Below are 18,621 nucleotides of genomic sequence, written 5' to 3'. Positions count from 1 at the left end.
GAAATTAACAGTAAACATTGCACTCACAAACATTTGACAATGATAGACATTTCATGTGTTTTATTTAATCAGTTACAGTATGTACTGTGTTTTAGCGATGTGCAAATAGTTGTAGTAGAAGATAAATAAACAGCTAAATATTTACAATGTTGTTTGTGTTCCTCTGGTTGCCCTTTTTGTCATGGCAACGGGCCACAAAATATTGCTGCTGTGATTTGCACACTGCGGTATTTCACCTAACAGATATGGGAGTTTATCAATGTTTGATTTGTTTTCAAATAATTTGTGGGTCTGCAGGGAAAAAAAATGTATCTCTAAAGGTGTCATACATTTGGCAGGTTAGGAAGTGTAGCTCAGTTTCCACCTCGTTTTGTGGACAGTGGGTGCATAGCCTGTCTTCTCTCGAGAAACAGGTCTGCCTACTGCGGCCTTTCTCAATTAATTTTGGTTCAGTCACAGTGGTCAGGTATTCTGCCACTGTGTATTCTCTGTTTAAGGCCAAATAGTATTCTAGTTTGCTCTGTTTTTTTGGTTGATTCTTTCCAGTGTGTCAAATATTTAGCTTTTTGCTTTCTCATAATTGGGTTGGGTCTAAATGTGTTTCTGTCCTGGGGCTCTGAGGGGTCTGTTTGTGTTTGTGAACAGAGCCCCAGAACCAGCTGGCTGAGGGGACTCTTCTCCAGATTCATCTCTCTCTCTACGTGAGGGATTTGTTGTGTAATGTGTGGCCATCACTTTCTTTTAGGTGGTTGTAGGATTTAACAGCTATTTTCTTGATTTTCCTAATTCTGCTCTGCATGTTCGGGGTTTTGCATTGCACACAAAGTATTTTTTTTTGCAAAATTCTGCATGCCGTTTCTCAGTTGGGTGTTTGTCCCATTTTATGAATGATTTAGTTGGTGAGCGGACCCCAGACCTCACAACCATAAAGGGCAATAACTGATTGAAGTATTTGTAGCCAGATCCTAATTGGGATGTTGAGTTTTATGTTCCTTCTGATGTGGTCGTAGAAGTCCCTTCTTTCCGTGTCTCTTAGATCGATGTAGGTATAATCATTGGATTTATTTAACATTTTTTAATTTCCAATCCCCCATATATTTTGGGGGTAAATATATATATCCATATACATACACGTATGCATACATACACACATATATACACACATACCTATATAGACATACAGACATACATATATACATACACATACCTATATAGACATACATACTTTTTAAAGAATATACCTTTATTATTATTATTATTCCCTGCAAACCACCGATCCCCCAATTGGAGTAAACTAATAAACACTTCTGCTTCTACCTTCAGTTTATACATTTAGTATATACATCTTATACACATTTTACAGACACAATCTATTTTACAGTAGTTATATTTAGTTTGTTTTTCGTCCTTCCTCTATTTCTGATGTCCATCCAGTTTGATTTCTATTTGTAACTGTGCTATTTCACAACATTTCTGAACCTATATACATTTTACAGATTATTTTTTATAATTCTTTGTGTGCTCTAAGGCAACGGTGTCTAGATAGAATTTTGTATTTATTTGTCTTGGCTACTGGACCTTTTCTGGATTTTCTATTTTTGTCTTACTGAGATTTACTGTCAGGGTCCAGGTCTGGCAGAATCTGTGCAGAAGATCTAGGTGCTGCTGTAGGTCCTCCTTGGTTGGGGACAGAAGCACCAAACATTAAACATTTGATTTCTGAATCCAAATCAAAGTTTATTTGTCACGTGTGCCGAATACAACAGGTGTAGACCTTACAGTGAAATGCTTACTTACAGGCTCTAACCAACAATGCAGTTTTAAGAAAAAAAAGAAAAAAAGAAAGAGATAAGAATAACAAATTATTAAAGAGCAGCAGTAAATAACAATAGTGGGGCTATATACAGGGGGTACAGAGTCAATGTGGAGGCTATATACAGGGGGTACCGGTACAGAGTCAATGTGGAGGCTATATACAGGGGCTACCGGTACAGAGTCAATGTGGAGGCTATATACAGGGGGTACCGGTACAGAGTCAATGTGGAGGCTATATACAGGGGGTACTGGTACAGAGTCAATGTGGAGGCTATATACAGGGGGTACCGGTACGGAGTCAATGTGGAGGCTATATACAGGGTGTTACGGTACAGAGTCAATGTGGAGGCTATATACAGGGGGTACCGGTAGAGAGTCAATGTGGAGGCTATATACAGGGGGTACCAGTACAGAGTCAATGTGGAGGCTATATACAGGGGGTACCGGTACAGAGTCAATGTGGAGGCTATATACAGGGTGTACCAGTACAGAGTCAATGTGGAGGCTATATACAGGGGGTACCGGTACAGAGTCAATGTGGAGGCTATATACAGGGTGAACCGGTACAGAGTCAATGTGGAGGGGCACCGGTGTCGAGGTAATTGAGGTAATATGTACATGTAGGTCGAGGTAAAGTGACTATACATAGATAATAAACAGAGAGTAGCGCAATGCAAATAGTCTGGGTAGCCATTTGATTAACTGTTCAGGAGTCTTATGGCTTGGGGGTAGAAGCCTTTTGGATTTAGACTTAGTGCTCCGGTACCGCTTGCCGTGTGGTAGCAGAGAGAACAGTCTGACTAGGGTGGCTGGAGTCTTTGACAATTTTTAGGGCCTTTCTTTGACACCGCCTGGTATAGAGGTCCTGGATGGCAGGAAGCTTGGCCCCAGTGAGGTACTGAGCCATTCGCACTACCCTCTGTAGTGCCTTGCGGTCGGAGTCCGAGCAGTTGCCATAGCAGGCAGTGATGCAACCCATCAGGATGCTCTCGATGGTGCAGCTGTAGAACCTTTTGAGGATCTGAGGACCCATGCCAAACCTTTTCAGTCTCCTGAGGGGGAATAGGTTTTGTCGTGCCCTCTTCATGACTGTCTTGGTGTGTTTGGACCATGTTAGTTTGTTGGTGATGTGGACACCAAGGAACTTGAAGCTCTCAACCTGCTCCACTACAGCCCCGTCGATGAGGATGGGGACGTGCTCGTTCCTCCTTTTGCTGTAGTTCATAATCATCTCCTTTGTCTTGATCACGTTGAGGGAGAGGTTGTTGTCCTGGCACACGGTCAGGTCTCTGACCTCCCTATAAGATGTCTCATCGTTGTCTGTGTTCTGGCCTACCACTGTTGTGTCGTCAGCAAACTTAATGATGGTGTTGGAGTCGTGTCTGGCCATGGAGTCATGAGTGAACAAAGAGTACAGGAGGGAACTGAGCACGCACCCCTGAGAGGCCCCTGTGTTGAAGATCAGCGTGGCGGATGTGTTGTTACCTACCCTTACCACCTGGGGGTGGCCCGTCAGGAAGTCCAGGATCCAGTTGTAGAGGGAGGTGTTTAGTCCCAGGATCCTTAGCTTAGTGTTGAGCTTTGAGGGCACTATGGTGTTGGACGCTGAGCTGTAGTCAATGAACAGCATTCTCACATAGGTGTTCCTTTTGTCCAGGTGGGAAAGGGCAGTGTGGAGTGCAATAGAGATTGCATCATCTGTGGATCTGTTGGGGTGGTTTGTGAATTGGAGTGGGTCTAGGGTTTCTGGGATAATGGTGTTGATGTGAGCCATGACCAGCCTTTCAAAGCACTGAATGGCTACAGACGTGAGTGCTACGGGTCTGTAGTCATTTAGGCAGGTTACCTTAGTGTTCTTGGGCGCAGGTACTATGGTGGTGTGCTTGAAACATGTTGGTATTACAGACTCAGACAGGGAGAGGTTGAAAACGTTAGTGAAGACACTTGCCCTTTGGTCAGCGCATGCTCGGAGTACACGTCCTGATAATCTGTCTGGCCCAGCGGCCTTTTGAATGTTGACCCGTTTAAAGGTCTTACTCACATCGGCTGTGGAGAGTGGGATCACACAGTCATCCGGAACAGCTGATGCTCTCATGCATGTTTCAGTGTTACTTGCAATTGTAATTTGCTCGTCTGGTAGGCTTGTGTCACTGGGCAGCTTCCCTTTGTAGTTTGTAATAGTTTGCAGGCCCTGCCACATCCGACGAGCATCAGAGCCGGTGTAGTACTATCTGATCTTAGTCCTGTATTGACGCTTTGCCTGTTTGTTGGTTCGTCGGAGGGCACAGCGGGATTTCTTATAAGCTTCCGTGTTCGAGTCCTGCTCCTTGAAAGCAGCAGCTCTACCCTTTCGCTGTGTGTGTGTGTGTGTGTGTGTGTGTGTGTGTGTGTGTGTGTGTGTGTGTGTGTGTGTGTGTGTGTGTGTGTGTGTGTGTGTGTGTGTGTGTGTGTGTGTGTGTGTGTGTGTGTGTGTGTGTGTGTGTGTGTGTGTGTGTGTGTGTGTGTGTGTGTGTGTGTGTGTTCTGTCTGGGCTGTATGGTGGTGTGTGTGTGATGCTCCCCACTGCTATGACCAGAGAAGACTCTCGGCACGTGGCACGGTATGTGCGTTGATGTGTGTGTGTACGTGTGTTCACCCGGTGGTGTGATGGTGTGTGTGTGTTCTCATGTGGTCCTGTGTGTGTCTGTTTTGAGACATCAATGTGCTTCTATCTCTTCTCACACAGAGCAAGACAATTAAAAACGGAATGCTTAATGAGTCTATATATAACTGTAGTATTTAGAACACGAGCTGGTGGGAATTCTACCGTTCTAACACCTCTCTCTCTCTCTTCTCTCTCACTCTCCCTCACACATTCACTCTCACTCTCTCTCTCTTTGTCTCTCTCTCTCTCTCACTTGCTGTTCTCAGCCTCAGACATGACCCTCACTGATCCCCTTCTCCTCTATCTCTGCTGCTTCTCATTTTATTGCTTTCTTGTCTTCTCTATCACTATCCTGATCACTTTCTCTATCGCTATCTCTATCACTTTCTCTATCACTTTCTATATCACTTTCTCTATCTCTATAAAATAAAAAATAATATCAAGTGTGGAAGAAATGTTCTTACTGGAGTGCCTTTCTTCCAGCTCTGAAACAGAAAACCAATGTGTTGGAACAACGGTAAAAGCTTTATTTTTTAATAACGACAAAAAATAAATAAAAAAAATACCCCAACAACTGTATGCCTACATGTGATATAAAAGATGTGCGGTCCAATGATGAAAACATCAGTAGCTTAAACATTATTATAACCGCCAAGTGGTCTGGATAAATAGTGAAACTCGACACAGAAATAATAATGGCATCATAGTTAAAGTGGCGATATGACAGCAGTCAAAAAAAATTGTCCGTTGTTTTCTCCGTTCATCTTTCCCTCGATCCTGACTAGTCTCCCAGTCCCTGCTGCTGAAAAACATCCTCACAGCATGAGGCTGTCCCCACGACGCCAGGTCAGCGGAGTCAATCACCACCTTCCGGAAACACCTGAAACACCACCTCTTTAAGGAATACCTAGGATAGGATAAAGTAATCCTTCTAACCCCCCCCCTTAAAAGAGTTAGATGCACTATTGTAAAGTGGTTGTTCCACTGGATATCATAAGGTGAATGCACCAACTTGTAAGTCGCTCTGGTTAAGAGCGTCTGCTAAATGACTTAAATGTAAATGTAAATGATGTCAACTCGTGCCTAGATGGCGTCCATCTTCAACAGCATGTTGTCAACTCGTGCTTAGATGGCGTCCATCTTCAACAGCATGATGTCAACTCGTGCTTAGATGGCGTCCATCTTCAACAGCATGATGTCAACTCGTGCTTAGATGGCGTCCATCTTCAACAGCATGATGTCAACTCGTGCCTAGATGGCGTCCATCTTCAACAGCATGATGTCAACTCGTGCTTAGATGGCGTCCATCTTCAACAGCATGATGTCAACTCGTGCTTAGATGGCGTCCATCTTCAACAGCATGATGTCAACTCGTGCTTAGATGGCGTCCATCTTCAACAGCATGATGTCAACTCGTGCTTAGATGGCGTCCATCTTCAACAGCATGATGTCAACTCGTGCTTAGATGGCGTCCATCTTCAACAGCATCGGTTGCATTTCATTTTGCTGTTAGCCCTTGTCCTAACAGTTGACGCAATTTTCCTTTCACTTTGCTTGACACACTTTGACATACCTTTGTTTGGTTGTAGTGCGTAATAGTCTCTGGTTTTCTCTTTATTGTCTTCCTGTCGTCTTGTCATTCTTCAGCGCCGGCTACTCAAAAACGGCTGTGCAGGTGTCTTATTTTGCACAGAGGGAGGGAACTCCCGTCTCAATTTGTTCATGGTGCCGGCCAGACTTGTTTTCTCTGCAAGCAATTTGTTCACCAATGAGAGTGAAGTGAAGGAATTTGTCCCATGGTGACATTTCTCCCCTTGCCGACATAAGATCTCTGACACTTGCTCACCTGCTGCCCAATGGAGATATTTTCCCAGATGTTGAAAGCCATTCGGCAATAGAATGACCCGCCCTGTTGTTAATTCACAATTGGTGATAACATACGGTGCATTCGGAAAGTATTCAGACCCCTTGACTTCTTCCACATTTTGTTACATTACAGCCTTATTCTAAAATGGATTAAATAAATAAAAATCCTCATCAATCTACACACAAAACCCCATAATGACAAAGCAAAAACTGTTTTTTGAAAAATGTATTAAAAATAAAAAAACGTATTTACATAATTATTCATACCCTTTCCTTTGCTATGAGACTCGAAATTGAGCTCAGGTGCATCCTGTTTCCATTGATCATCCTTGATGATTATACAACTTGATTGGAGTCCACCTGTGGTAAATTCAATTGACTGGACATGATTTGGAAAGGCACACACCTGTCTATATAAGGTCCCACAGTTGACAGTGCATGTCAGAGCAAAAACCAAGGCTTGAGGTCGAAGGAATTGTCCGTAGAGCTCAGAGACAGGATTGTGTTGAGGCACAGATCTGGGGAAGGGTACCAAAAACTGTCTGCAACATTGAAGGTCCCCAAGAACACAGTGGCCTCCATCATTCTTAAATGGAAGAAGTTTGGAACCACCAAGACTCTTCCTAGAGCTGGCCGCTCGGCCAAACTGAGCAATCAGGGGAGAATGGCCTTGGTCAAGGACGTGACCAGAATCCGATGGTCACTCTGACAGAGCTCCAAAGTTCCTATGTGGAGATGGGAAAAACTTACAGAAGGACAACCATCACTGCAGCACTCCAGCAATCAGGCCTTTATGGTAGAGTGGCCAGACGGAAGCCACTCCTCAGTAAAAGGCACATGACCGCCTGCTTGGATTTTGCGGAAAGGCACCTAAAGACTCTCAGACCATGAGAAACAAGATTCTCTGGTCTGATGAAACCACGATTGAACTCTTTGGCCTGAATGCCAAGCATCATGTCTGGAGGAAACCTGACACCATCAATACGGTGAAGCATGGTGGTGGCAGTATCATGCTGTGGGGATGTTTTACAGGGGCAGGGATTGGGAGACTAGTCAGGATCGAGGGAAAGATGAACGGAGCAAAGTACAGACCGATCCTTGATGAAAACCTGTTGGAGCAGAGAAGGAGCAGAGCAGGCCCTACTGTTGGAGAAGGAGCGGAGCAGGCCCTACTGTTGAAGAAGGAGCGGAGCAGGCCCTACTGTTGGAGAAGGAGGGGAGCAGGCCCTACTGTTGGAGAAGGAGCAGAGCAGGCCCTACTGTTGGAGAAGGAGCAGAGAAGGCCCTACTGTTGGAGAAGGAGCAGAGAAGGCCCTACTGTTGGAGAAGGAGCGGAGCAGGCCCTACTGTTGGAGAAGGAGGGGAGCAGGCCCTACTGTTGGAGAAGGAGCGGAGCAGGCCCTACTGTTGGAGAAGGAGGGGAGCAGGCCCTACTGTTGGAGAAGGAGCAGAGCAGGCCCTACTGTTGGAGAAGGAGCAGAGAAGGCCCTACTGTTGGAGAAGGAGCGGAGCAGGCCCTACTGTTGGAGAAGGAGCAGAGCAGGCCCTACTGTTAGAGAAGGAGCAGAGCAGGGCCTACTGTTGGAGAAGGAGCAGAGCAGGCCCTACTGTTGGAGAAGGAGCGGAGCAGGGCCTACTGTTGGAGAAGGAGCAGAGCAGGCCCTACTGTTGGAGAAGGAGCAGAGCAGGCCCTACTGTTGGAGAAGGAGCAGAGCAGGCCCTACTGTTGGAGAAGGAGCGGAGCAGGGCCTACTGTTGGAGAAGGAGCAGAGCAGGCCCTACTGTTGAAGAAGGAGCGGAGCAGGCCCTACTGTTGGAGAAGGAGGGGAGCAGGCCCTACTGTTGGAGAAGGAGCAGAGCAGGCCCTACTGTTGGAGAAGGAGCAGAGAAGGCCCTACTGTTGGAGAAGGAGCGGAGCAGGCCCTACTGTTGGAGAAGGAGCAGAGCAGGGCCTACTGTTGGAGAAGGAGCAGAGCAGGCCCTACTGTTGGAGAAGGAGCGGAGCAGGGCCTACTGTTGGAGAAGGAGCAGAGCAGGCCCTACTGTTGGAGAAGGAGCAGAGCAGGCCCTACTGTTGGAGAAGGAGGGGAGCAGGCCCTACTGTTGGAGAAGGAGCAGAGCAGGCCCTACTGTTGGAGAAGGAGCAGAGAAGGCCCTACTGTTGGAGAAGGAGCAGAGAAGGTCCTACTGTTGGAGAAGGAGCGGAGCAGGCCCTACTGTTGGAGAAGGAGCGGAGCAGGCCCTACTGTTGGAGAAGGAGCAGAGCAGGCCCTACTGTTAGAGAAGGAGCAGAGCAGGGCCTACTGTTGGAGAAGGAGCAGAGCAGGCCCTACTGTTGGAGAAGGAGCGGAGCAGGGCCTACTGTTGGAGAAGGAGCAGAGCAGGCCCTACTGTTGGAGAAGGAGCAGAGCAGGCCCTACTGTTGGAGAAGGAGCAGAGCAGGCCCTACTGTTGGAGAAGGAGCGGAGCAGGGCCTACTGTTGGAGAAGGAGCAGAGCAGGCCCTACTGTTGGAGAAGGAGCAGAGCAGGCCCTACTGTTGGAGAAGGAGCGGAGCAGGCCCTACTGTTGGAGAAGGACGGAGCAGGCCCTACTGTTGGAGAAGGAGCGGAGCAGGCCCTACTGTTGGAGAAGGAGGGGAGCAGGCCCTACTGTTAGAGAAGGAGCAGAGCAGGCACTACTGTTGGAGAAGGAGCGGAGCAGGCCCTATTGTTGGAGAAGGAGCGGAGCAGGCCCTACTGTTGGAGAAGGAGCGGAGCAGGCCCTACTGTTGGAGAAGGAGCGGAGCAGGCCCTACTGTTGGCGAAGGAGGGGAGCAGGCCCTATTGTTGGAGAAGGAGGGGAGCAGGCCCTACTGTTGGAGAAGGAGCGGAGCAGGCCCTATTGTTGGAGAAGGAGCGGAGCAGGCCCTACTGTTGGGAGAAGGAGCGGAGCAGGCCCTACTGTTGGAGAAGGAGGGGAGCAGGCCCTGGAGAAGGAGCGGAGCATTGTTGGAGAAGGACGGGCAACGGGGGAAAACCATTCAAAAAATCACATGCCCTCCTAAACCTTGTTAGAACTTCAGTTGTGTTTGTGATATTGACAGTGTGGTATATAGTCTTATTTAGTAAAGACGATGGACGGAGGGGAGCAGTCAAAATGTGTTGTTCACTGCAGTCTGATAACTCTCATAATAACACCGTTAGTTAATCACTGCAGTCTGATAACTCTCATAATAACACTGTTAGTTAATCACTGCAGTCTAATAACTCTCATAATAACACCGTTAGTTAATCACTGCAGTCTGATAACTCATAATAACACTGTTAGTTAATCACTGCAGACTGATAACTCTCATAATAACACTGTTAGTTAATCACTGCAGTCTGATAACTCATAATAACACTGTTAGTTAATCACTGCAGTCTGATAACTCATAATAACACCGTTAGTTAATCACTGCAGTCTGATAACTCTCATAATAACACCGTTAGTTAATCACTGCAGTCTGATAACTCATAATAACACTGTTAGTTAATCACTGCAGTCTGATAACTCTCATAATAACACCGTTAGTTAATCACTGCAGTCTGATAACTCTCATAATAACACCGTTAGTTAATCACTGCAGTCTGATAACTCATAATAACACTGTTAGTTAATCACTGCAGTCTGATAACTCTCATAATAACACTGTTAGTTAATCACTGCAGTCTGATAACTCTCATAATAACACTGTTAGTTAATCACTGCAGTCTGATAACTCTCATAATAACACTGTTAGTTAATCACTGCAGTCTGATAACTCTCATAATAACACTGTTAGTTAATCACTGCAGTCTGATAACTCTCATAATAACACTGTTAGTTAATCACTGCAGTCTGATAACTCTCATAATAACACTGTTAGTTAATCACTGCAGTCTGATAACTCTCATAATAACACTGTTAGTTAATCACTGCAGTCTGATAACTCTCATAATAACACCGTTAGTTAATCACTGCAGTCTAATAACTCTCATAATAACACTGTTAGTTAATCACTGCAGTCTGATAACTCTCATAATAACACCGTTAGTTAATCACTGCAGTCTGATAACTCATAATAACACTGTTAGTTAATCACTGCAGTCTGATAACTCTCATAATAACACTGTTAGTTAATCACTGCAGTCTGATAACTCTCATAATAACACCGTTAGTTAATCACTGCAGTCTGATAACTCTCATAATAACACCGTTAGTTAATCACTGCAGACTGATAACTCTCATAATAACACTGTTAGTTAATCACTGCAGACTGATAACTCATAATAACACTGTTAGTTAATCACTGCAGTCTGATAACTCTCATAATAACACTGTTAGTTAATCACTGCAGTCTGATAACTCATAATAACACTGTTAGTTAATCACTGCAGTCTGATAACTCTCATAATAACACTGTTAGTTAATCACTGCAGTCTGATAACTCTCATAATAACACTGTTAGTTAATCACTGCAGTCTGATAACTCTCATAATAACACCGTTAGTTAATCACTGCAGACTGATAACTCTCATAATAACACTGTTAGTTAATCACTGCAGTCTGATAACTCTCATAATAACACTGTTAGTTAATCACTGCAGTCTGATAACTCTCATAATAACACTGTTAGTTAATCACTGCAGTCTGATAACTCTCATAATAACACTGTTAGTTAATCACTGCAGTCTGATAACTCTCATAATAACACTGTTAGTTAATCACTGCAGACTGATAACTCATAATAACACTGTTAGTTAATCACTGCAGTCTGATAACTCTCATAATAACACTGTTAGTTAATCACTGCAGTCTGATAACTCTCATAATAACACTGTTAGTTAATCACTGCAGTCTGATAACTCTCATAATAACACCACCAGTTAATCACTGCAGTCTGATAACTCTCATAATAACACTGTTAGTTAATCACTGCAGTCTGATAACTCTCATAATAACACTGTTAGTTAATCACTGCAGTCTGATAACTCTCATAATAACACCGTTAGTTAATCACTGCAGTCTGATAACTCTCATAATAACACTGTTAGTTAATCACTGCAGTCTGATAACTCTCATAATAACACTGTTAGTTAATCACTGCAGTCTGATAACTCATAATAACACTGTTAGTTAATCACTGCAGTCTGATAACTCATAATAACACTGTTAGTTAATCACTGCAGTCTAATAACTCTCATAATAACACTGTTAGTTAATCACTGCAGTCTAATAACTCTCATAATAACACTGTTAGTTAATCACTGCAGTCTGATAACTCTCATAATAACACCGTTAGTTAATCACTGCAGTCTGATAACTCTCATAATAACACTGTTAGTTAATCACTGCAGTCTGATAACTCATAATAACACTGTTAGTTAATCACTGCAGTCTGATAACTCATAATAACACTGTTAGTTAATCACTGCAGTCTGATAACTCTCATAATAACACTGTTAGTTAATCACTGCAGTCTGATAACTCTCATAATAACACTGTTAGTTAATCACTGCAGTCTAATAACTCTCATAATAACACCGTTAGTTAATCACTGCAGTCTGATAACTCATAATAACACCGTTAGTTAATCACTGCAATGTGCTAAAAGCAGCCAGCCTGGGCTAACACTAACCGTGTGTTGTTGGTTGGCAAACAGACACACGTCATTGGAGCACAGCTGGCTGGGTGGACAGGCTAAAACACGGGCCACCAATCCTGTTTATCACAGTCCAGGACAACCAGACGTTGTTGGGGTACCCCAATCACATTTACCCAGATGCTGCTCAGTTTGAACCGCTCCAGTATCCTCATTCCAGTGGATAGTCTTGTGTTGTAACTGTCAAGTCTTCTTTGTGAGAAATTTGGAAATCAAGGTTGGTGCATGGGTGGTTGGTGTGTGGGTGGTTGGTGTGTGGGTGGTTGGTGTGTGGGTGGTTGGTGTGTGGGTGGTTGGTGTGTGGGTGGTTGGTGTGTGGGTGGTTGGTGTGTGGGTGGTTGGTGTATGGGTGGTTGGTGCGTGGGTGGTTGGTGTGTGGGTGGTTGGTGCGTGGGTGGTTGGTGCGTGGGTGGTTGGTGCGTGGGTGGTTGGTGTGTGGGTGGTTGGTGTGTGGGTGGTTGGTGTGTGTGTGGGTGGTGTGTGTGTGTGTGGTTGGTGTATGGGTGGTTGGTGTGTGGGTGGTTGATGTGTGGGTGGTTGGTGTGTGGGTGGTTGGTGTGTGGGTGTGTGTGGGTGGTGTGTGTGTGTGTGGGTGGGTGGTGTGTGTGTGGGTGGGTGGTGTGTGTGTGTGTGTGTGTGTGGGTGGTTGGTGTGTGGTTGGTTGGTGTGTGTATGGGTGGTTGGTGTGTGGGTGGTTGGTGTATGGGTGTGTGTGTGTGTGTGTGGGTGGGTGGGTGGGTGGGTGGGTGGGTGGGTGGGTGGGTGGGTGGGTGGTGTGTGTGTGTGTGTGTGTGGTTGGTGTGTGGTTGGTTGGTGTGTGTGTGGGTGGTGTGTGTGTGTGGGTGGTGTGTGTGGGTGGTTGGTGTGTAGAAGTGTATGGCTGGTTTGTGTGTGTTCTCTAGTACAGTGTGTGTGGAGGAGACCAGACAGTGTATTGTCATGTGTGTATGATCATTTGTAGCTTTTCTATGAGAGAGAGAGAGATGTGATTTGTACAATAGTTACATTTAATTAAATTGTTAATTCTCTCTCCAAAACAGGCTTAACAGGAGATGTAACTGACCTAGATAAGAGGAAAGAAGTGTATGGGGAAAACCTGATACCTCCGAAGAAGCCAAAGACCTTTCTCCAGTTAGTATGGGAGGCCCTGCAGGACGTGACTCTGATCATACTGGAGGTGGCTGCTTTGATCTCTCTGGGACTGTCCTTCTATCAGCCTCCGGGAGGGGACAGCGGAGAGTGTGAGTACTGACACGCAGACGCACGCACACGCACACACAGACACAGACACACATACGCACACACACACACAGACACATGTATTAACACACATTCAGTATGCAGGCAGACACACACACACACCTAAGCATGCTCCTCGAAAGCCAAGGAACATCTGGGTATGAGCCAAGGGAGATCTGGTGTGGGGGGGGGCGTCGTCGCTGGGTATGAGCCAAGGGAGATCTGGTGTTGGGGGGGGGGGGGGGGTCGTCGCTGGGTATGAGCCAAGGGAGATCTGGTGGGGGGGGGGTCGTCGCTGGGTATGAGCCAAGGGAGATCTGGTGGGGGGGGGGGCGTCGCTGGGTATGAGCCAAGGGAGATCTGGTGGGGGGGGGGGGCGTTGTCGCTGGGTATAAGCCAAGGGAGATCTGGTGGGGGGGGTCGTCGCTGGGTATGAGCCAAGGGAGATCTGGTGGGGGGGGTCGTCGCTGGGTATGAGCCAAGGGAGATCTGGTGGGGGTGTAATGAAGTTTTCACCAGAGAAGTAACCTCTAGGTGAAGGCCATACATCAACTCTCTACCTGGGCTGTAAGGAAGACTGTGGTTTAAACAGAGAGTTACAGGAAAGGAGGACAGAACATTAAGACTATGTCACAAATGGCATGCTATTCTCTATGTAGTGCACTACTTTTGACCAGGGCCCATAGGGAATAGGGTGCCATTTGACCAGATCCCACAGGGAATAGGGTTCCATTTGACCCGGGCCCATAGGGAATAGGGTGCTATTTGACCATGGCCCAGAGGGAATAGGATACCATTTGACCAGGGCCCAGAGGGAATAGGGTACCATTTGACCAGGGCCCAGAGGGAATAAGGTGCTATTTGACCATGGCCCAGAGGGAATAGGGTACCATTTGACCAGGGCCCAGAGGGAATAGGGTGCTATTTGACCATGGCCCAGAGGGAATAGGGTACCATTTGACCAGGGCCCAGAGGGAATAGGGTACCATTTGACCAGGGCCCATAGAGAATAGGGTACCATTTGACCAGGGCACAGAGGGAATAGGGTACCATTTGACCCGGGCCCAGAGGGAATAGGGTACCATTTGACCAGGGCCCATAGAGAATAGGGTGCCATTTGACCAGGGCCCATAGGGAATAGGGTGCCATTTGACCAGGGCCCATAGGGAATAGGGTACCATTTGACCAGGGCCCAGAGGGAACAGGGTACCATTTGACCAGGGCCCAGAGGGAATAGGGTACCATGTAGCGATACCTCATCAGACAGTAACATGTAGCGAACCTCATCAGACAGTAACATGTAGCGATACCTCATCAGACAGTAACATGTAGCGATACCTCATCAGACAGTAACATGTAGCGATACCTCATCAGACAGTAACATGTAGCGATACCTCATCAGACAGTAACATGTAGTAATACCTCATCAGACAGTAACATGTAGTAATACCTCATCAGACAGTAACATGTAGCGATACCTCATCAGACAGTAACATGTAGCGATACCTCATCAGACAGTAACATGTAGTAATACCTCATCAGACAGTAACATGTAGCGAACCTCATCAGACAGTAACATGTAGCGATACCTCATCAGACAGTAACATGTAGCAAACCTCATCAGACAGTAACATGTAGCGATACCTCATCAGACAGTAGCATGTAGCGATACCTCATCAGACAGTAACATGTAGCGATACCTCATCAGACAGTAACATGTAGCGAACCTCATCAGACAGTAACATGTAGTAATACCTCATCAGACAGTAACATGTAGTGATACCTCATCAGACAGTAGCATGTAGCGATACCTCATCAGACAGTAACATGTAGTAATACCTCATCAGACAGTAACATGTAGCGATACCTCATCAGACAGTAGCATGTAGCGATACCTCATCAGACAGTAACATGTAGCGATACCTCATCAGACAGTAACATGTAGTGAACCTCATCAGACAGTAACATGTAGTAATACCTCATCAGACAGTAACATGTAGCGATACCTCATCAGACAGTAACATGTAGCGATACCTCATCAGACAGTAACATGTAGCGATACCTCATCAGACAGTAACATGTAGCGAACCTCATCAGACAGTAACATGTAGTAATACCTCATCAGACAGTAACATGTAGTGAACCTCATCAGACAGTAACATGTATTAATACCTCATCAGACAGTAACATGTAGTAATACCTCATCAGACAGTAACATGTATTAATACCTCATCAGACAGTAGCATGTAGCGATACCTCATCAGACAGTAACATGTATTAATACCTCATCAGACAGTAACATGTAGTAATACCTCATCAGACAGTAACATGTAGTAATACCTCATCAGACAGTGTGACTGTAGTTATGAATCTCCTAGAGAATGTTGCTCTATACACAATGCTGTACAGTAGAACACAATGCTGTACAGTAGAACACAATGCTGTGTAGTAGAACACAATGCTGTGTAGTAGAACACAATGCTGTATAGTAGAACACAATGCTGTATAGTAGAACACAATGCTGTATAGTAGAACACAATGCTGTATAGTAGAACACAATGCTGTATAGTAGAACACAATGCTGTATAGTAGAACACAATGCTGTATAGTAGAACACACTGCTGTATATTAGAACACAATGCTGTGTCGTAGAAACACAGGCATTAGATATCACTGCACTGTTGGAGCTAGGAATGCTATGTATTGGCCAATGAGAGGCTTTGTAGCCACCGGTCGGCCATATTGGCACTTTCCAGAAGAATCAGTACTCCACAGTATTTCCATTAAAATGTATTTAAGTATTTTGTTGTTGTAATGAGGACGTTATTACTTTGTCAAATTATCCTTTTTAAGGAAAATCTTTTTTTTTATATTTGTTAATTTCATAAGTGGTACGTTCAGCTCTCATACTGTAATAAGGTGTCTGTAATAGAATTAACATGGCAACAACAAATGTAGACATAAATAAATGCGTTTCTACAGCTTCTAAAATATGTTTTACAACGGTGGAGGAGTGCCAAGATGGAGGTGCAGTAGCTTCAAAACAGGTCCCCCGTTCTGTCATCTAGTGAATATATAAATCATTTGTGTGTACGTGTGTGTGCGCATGTGTACATGATGCAAGTTTATTCATCCAGTCTATCACAGTAGATCAAAAGGTTGTAAGAATCGGAATAAAGACCTGTTAAGGTTATTTTTTTTTCATACAAAGGAAAATGTTAGATACAAAGCATTGAATAGTCGTTTTGAAATGTGTGTGTGTGCATCTAACCCCTCTCTCTCTCTCTCTCTCTCTCTCTCTCTCTCAGCCTGTGGGACAGCGGCGGCGGGTGCGGAGGACGAGGGTGAGGCTGAGGCCGGCTGGATAGAGGGAGCGGCCATCTTGCTGTCTGTAGTGTGTGTGGTGCTGGTGACGGCCTTCAACGACTGGAGCAAGGAGAAGCAGTTCAGAGGGCTGCAGAGCCGCATCGAGCTGGAGCAGAAGTTCCAGGTGGTCAGAGGTGCTCAGGTCATCCAGCTCCCGGTAGCTGACATCGTGGTCGGGGACATCGCACAAATCAAGTATGGTACGTATGGATGCAAAGAGGGCTACCCAACCCTCTTCCTGGAGATCTACTGTCCTGTAGGTTATCAGTCCAACCCTCTTCCTGGAGATCTACCGTCCTGTAGGTTTTCAGTCCAACCCTCTTCCTGGAGATCTACCGACCTGTAGGTTTTCAGTCCAACCCTCTTCCTGGAGATCTACCGACCTGTAGGTTTTCAGTCCAACCCTCTTCCTGGAGATCTACTGTCCTGTGGGTTTACAGTCCAACCCTCTTCCTGGAGATCTACCGTCCTGTAGGTTTTCAGTCCCTCTTCCTGGATATCTACTGTCCTGTAGGTTATCAGTCCAACCCTCTTCCTGGAGATCTACTGTCCTGTAGGTTATCAGTCCAACCCTCTTCCTGGAGATCTACTGTCCTGTAGGTTATCAGTCCAACCCTGTTCCTGGAGATCTACTGTCCTGTAGGTTATCAGTCCAACCCTCTTCCTGGAGATCTACTGTCCTGTAGGTTATCAGTCCAACCCTCTTCCTGGAGATCTACTGTCCTGTAGGTTTTCAGTCCAACCCTCTTCCTGGAGATCTACTGTCCTGTGGGTTTACAGTCCAACCCTCTTCCTGGAGATCTACTGTCCTGTGGGTTTACAGTCCAACCCTCTTCCTGGAGATCTACTGTCCTGTGGACTGAAAACCTACAGGACAGTAGATCTCCAGGAAGAGGGTTGGACAGCCCTGCCCTTAGAGCAACCCTTAGCAACCCTTATTTTTGGAGTTTATAGCTGAGGTGTTATAATATAAAATAATGTTCTCCTGTCTGGATGCTACTTATCTGTTTCTGAGTCTCTGAACTGTTTTCTGTTTTGTTATTATTTTTAAAATGCATTTAATGACGGCGGTGTTATTAAACAGTATCTGTTTTCTGTTCTGTGTGAAGGTGACTGTGTTATAAAAGAGTATATGCTCTGTTGTTTTATTAAAATAGTATATTTTTGTTCTGTTGTTTTATTAAAATAGTATATTTTTTGTTCTGTTGTTTTATTAAAATAGTATATATTTTGTTCTGTTTTATTAAAATAGTATATTTTTTGTTCTGTTTTATTAAAATAGTATATTTTTTGTTCTGTTGTTTTATTAAAATACTATATTTTTTGTTCTGTTGTGTTTTAGGTGACCTGCTTCCAGCGGATGGAGTGTTGATACAGGGGAACGACCTGAAGATCGATGAGAGTTCACTAACAGGAGAGTCTGATCACGTCAAGAAAGCAGCCGACAGAGACCCGATGCTGCTGTCAGGTCAGTCAGTCATTTATTGTGATGTTACAGAGGTCCTGTGTGGCTCAGAGTGGAGAGATAGCAATGTACTACGTCGTATTACTACGATGTATTCACATACTGTACTACGATGTATTCACATACTGTACTACGATGTATTCACATACTGTACTACGATGTATTCACATACTGTACTACGATGTATTCACATACTGTACTACGATGTATTCACATACTGTACTACGATGTATTCACATACTGTACTACAATGTATACACATACTGTACTACGATGTATTCACATACTGTACTACAATGTATACACATACTGTACTACAATGTATTCACATACTGTACTACAATGTATTCACATACTGTACGGGGGCTCAGAGTACATAATTCGAGTGCTTGTGGGTTTACTTTTCTGTCTTGTCCACAAACTGACTTGTATACCATGCATGGTTTCAGGAGGCCTTGTGTTGTCTCAATCTATTAGTCAAGATACAACAGGATGACAGTTGATCAATGGGAGAAACCGGGGTCTTAATTCTTAGTTGAATATCAACAGAGAGAAGCTGATA

General features: G+C 45.0%; 1 protein-coding gene across 8 annotated transcripts in view; it reads left to right on the top strand.

Annotated features, from left to right (window-relative positions):
- atp2b2 (ATPase plasma membrane Ca2+ transporting 2) overlaps positions 1–18,621 on the top strand; it is a 165,208-nt gene that overhangs the window by 48,577 nt on the left and 98,010 nt on the right. For all 8 annotated transcript variants that reach the window (XM_071336936.1, XM_071336928.1, XM_071336929.1 and 5 more), the window contains exons 3-5: positions 13,030–13,230; positions 16,537–16,794; positions 17,937–18,062. In XM_071336936.1, the coding sequence (XP_071193037.1) occupies positions 13,030–13,230; positions 16,537–16,794; positions 17,937–18,062 (585 nt within the window). The remainder of the gene's footprint in view (positions 1–13,029; positions 13,231–16,536; positions 16,795–17,936; positions 18,063–18,621) is intronic.

This window comes from Salvelinus alpinus, chromosome 12, assembly GCF_045679555.1.
Source record: "Salvelinus alpinus chromosome 12, SLU_Salpinus.1, whole genome shotgun sequence".
In the NCBI taxonomy this organism is placed as follows: Eukaryota; Metazoa; Chordata; class Actinopteri; order Salmoniformes; family Salmonidae; genus Salvelinus; species Salvelinus alpinus.
The sequence above is the reverse complement of the archived record's forward strand: the minus strand, read 5'-3'. Positions and strand labels throughout refer to the sequence as shown.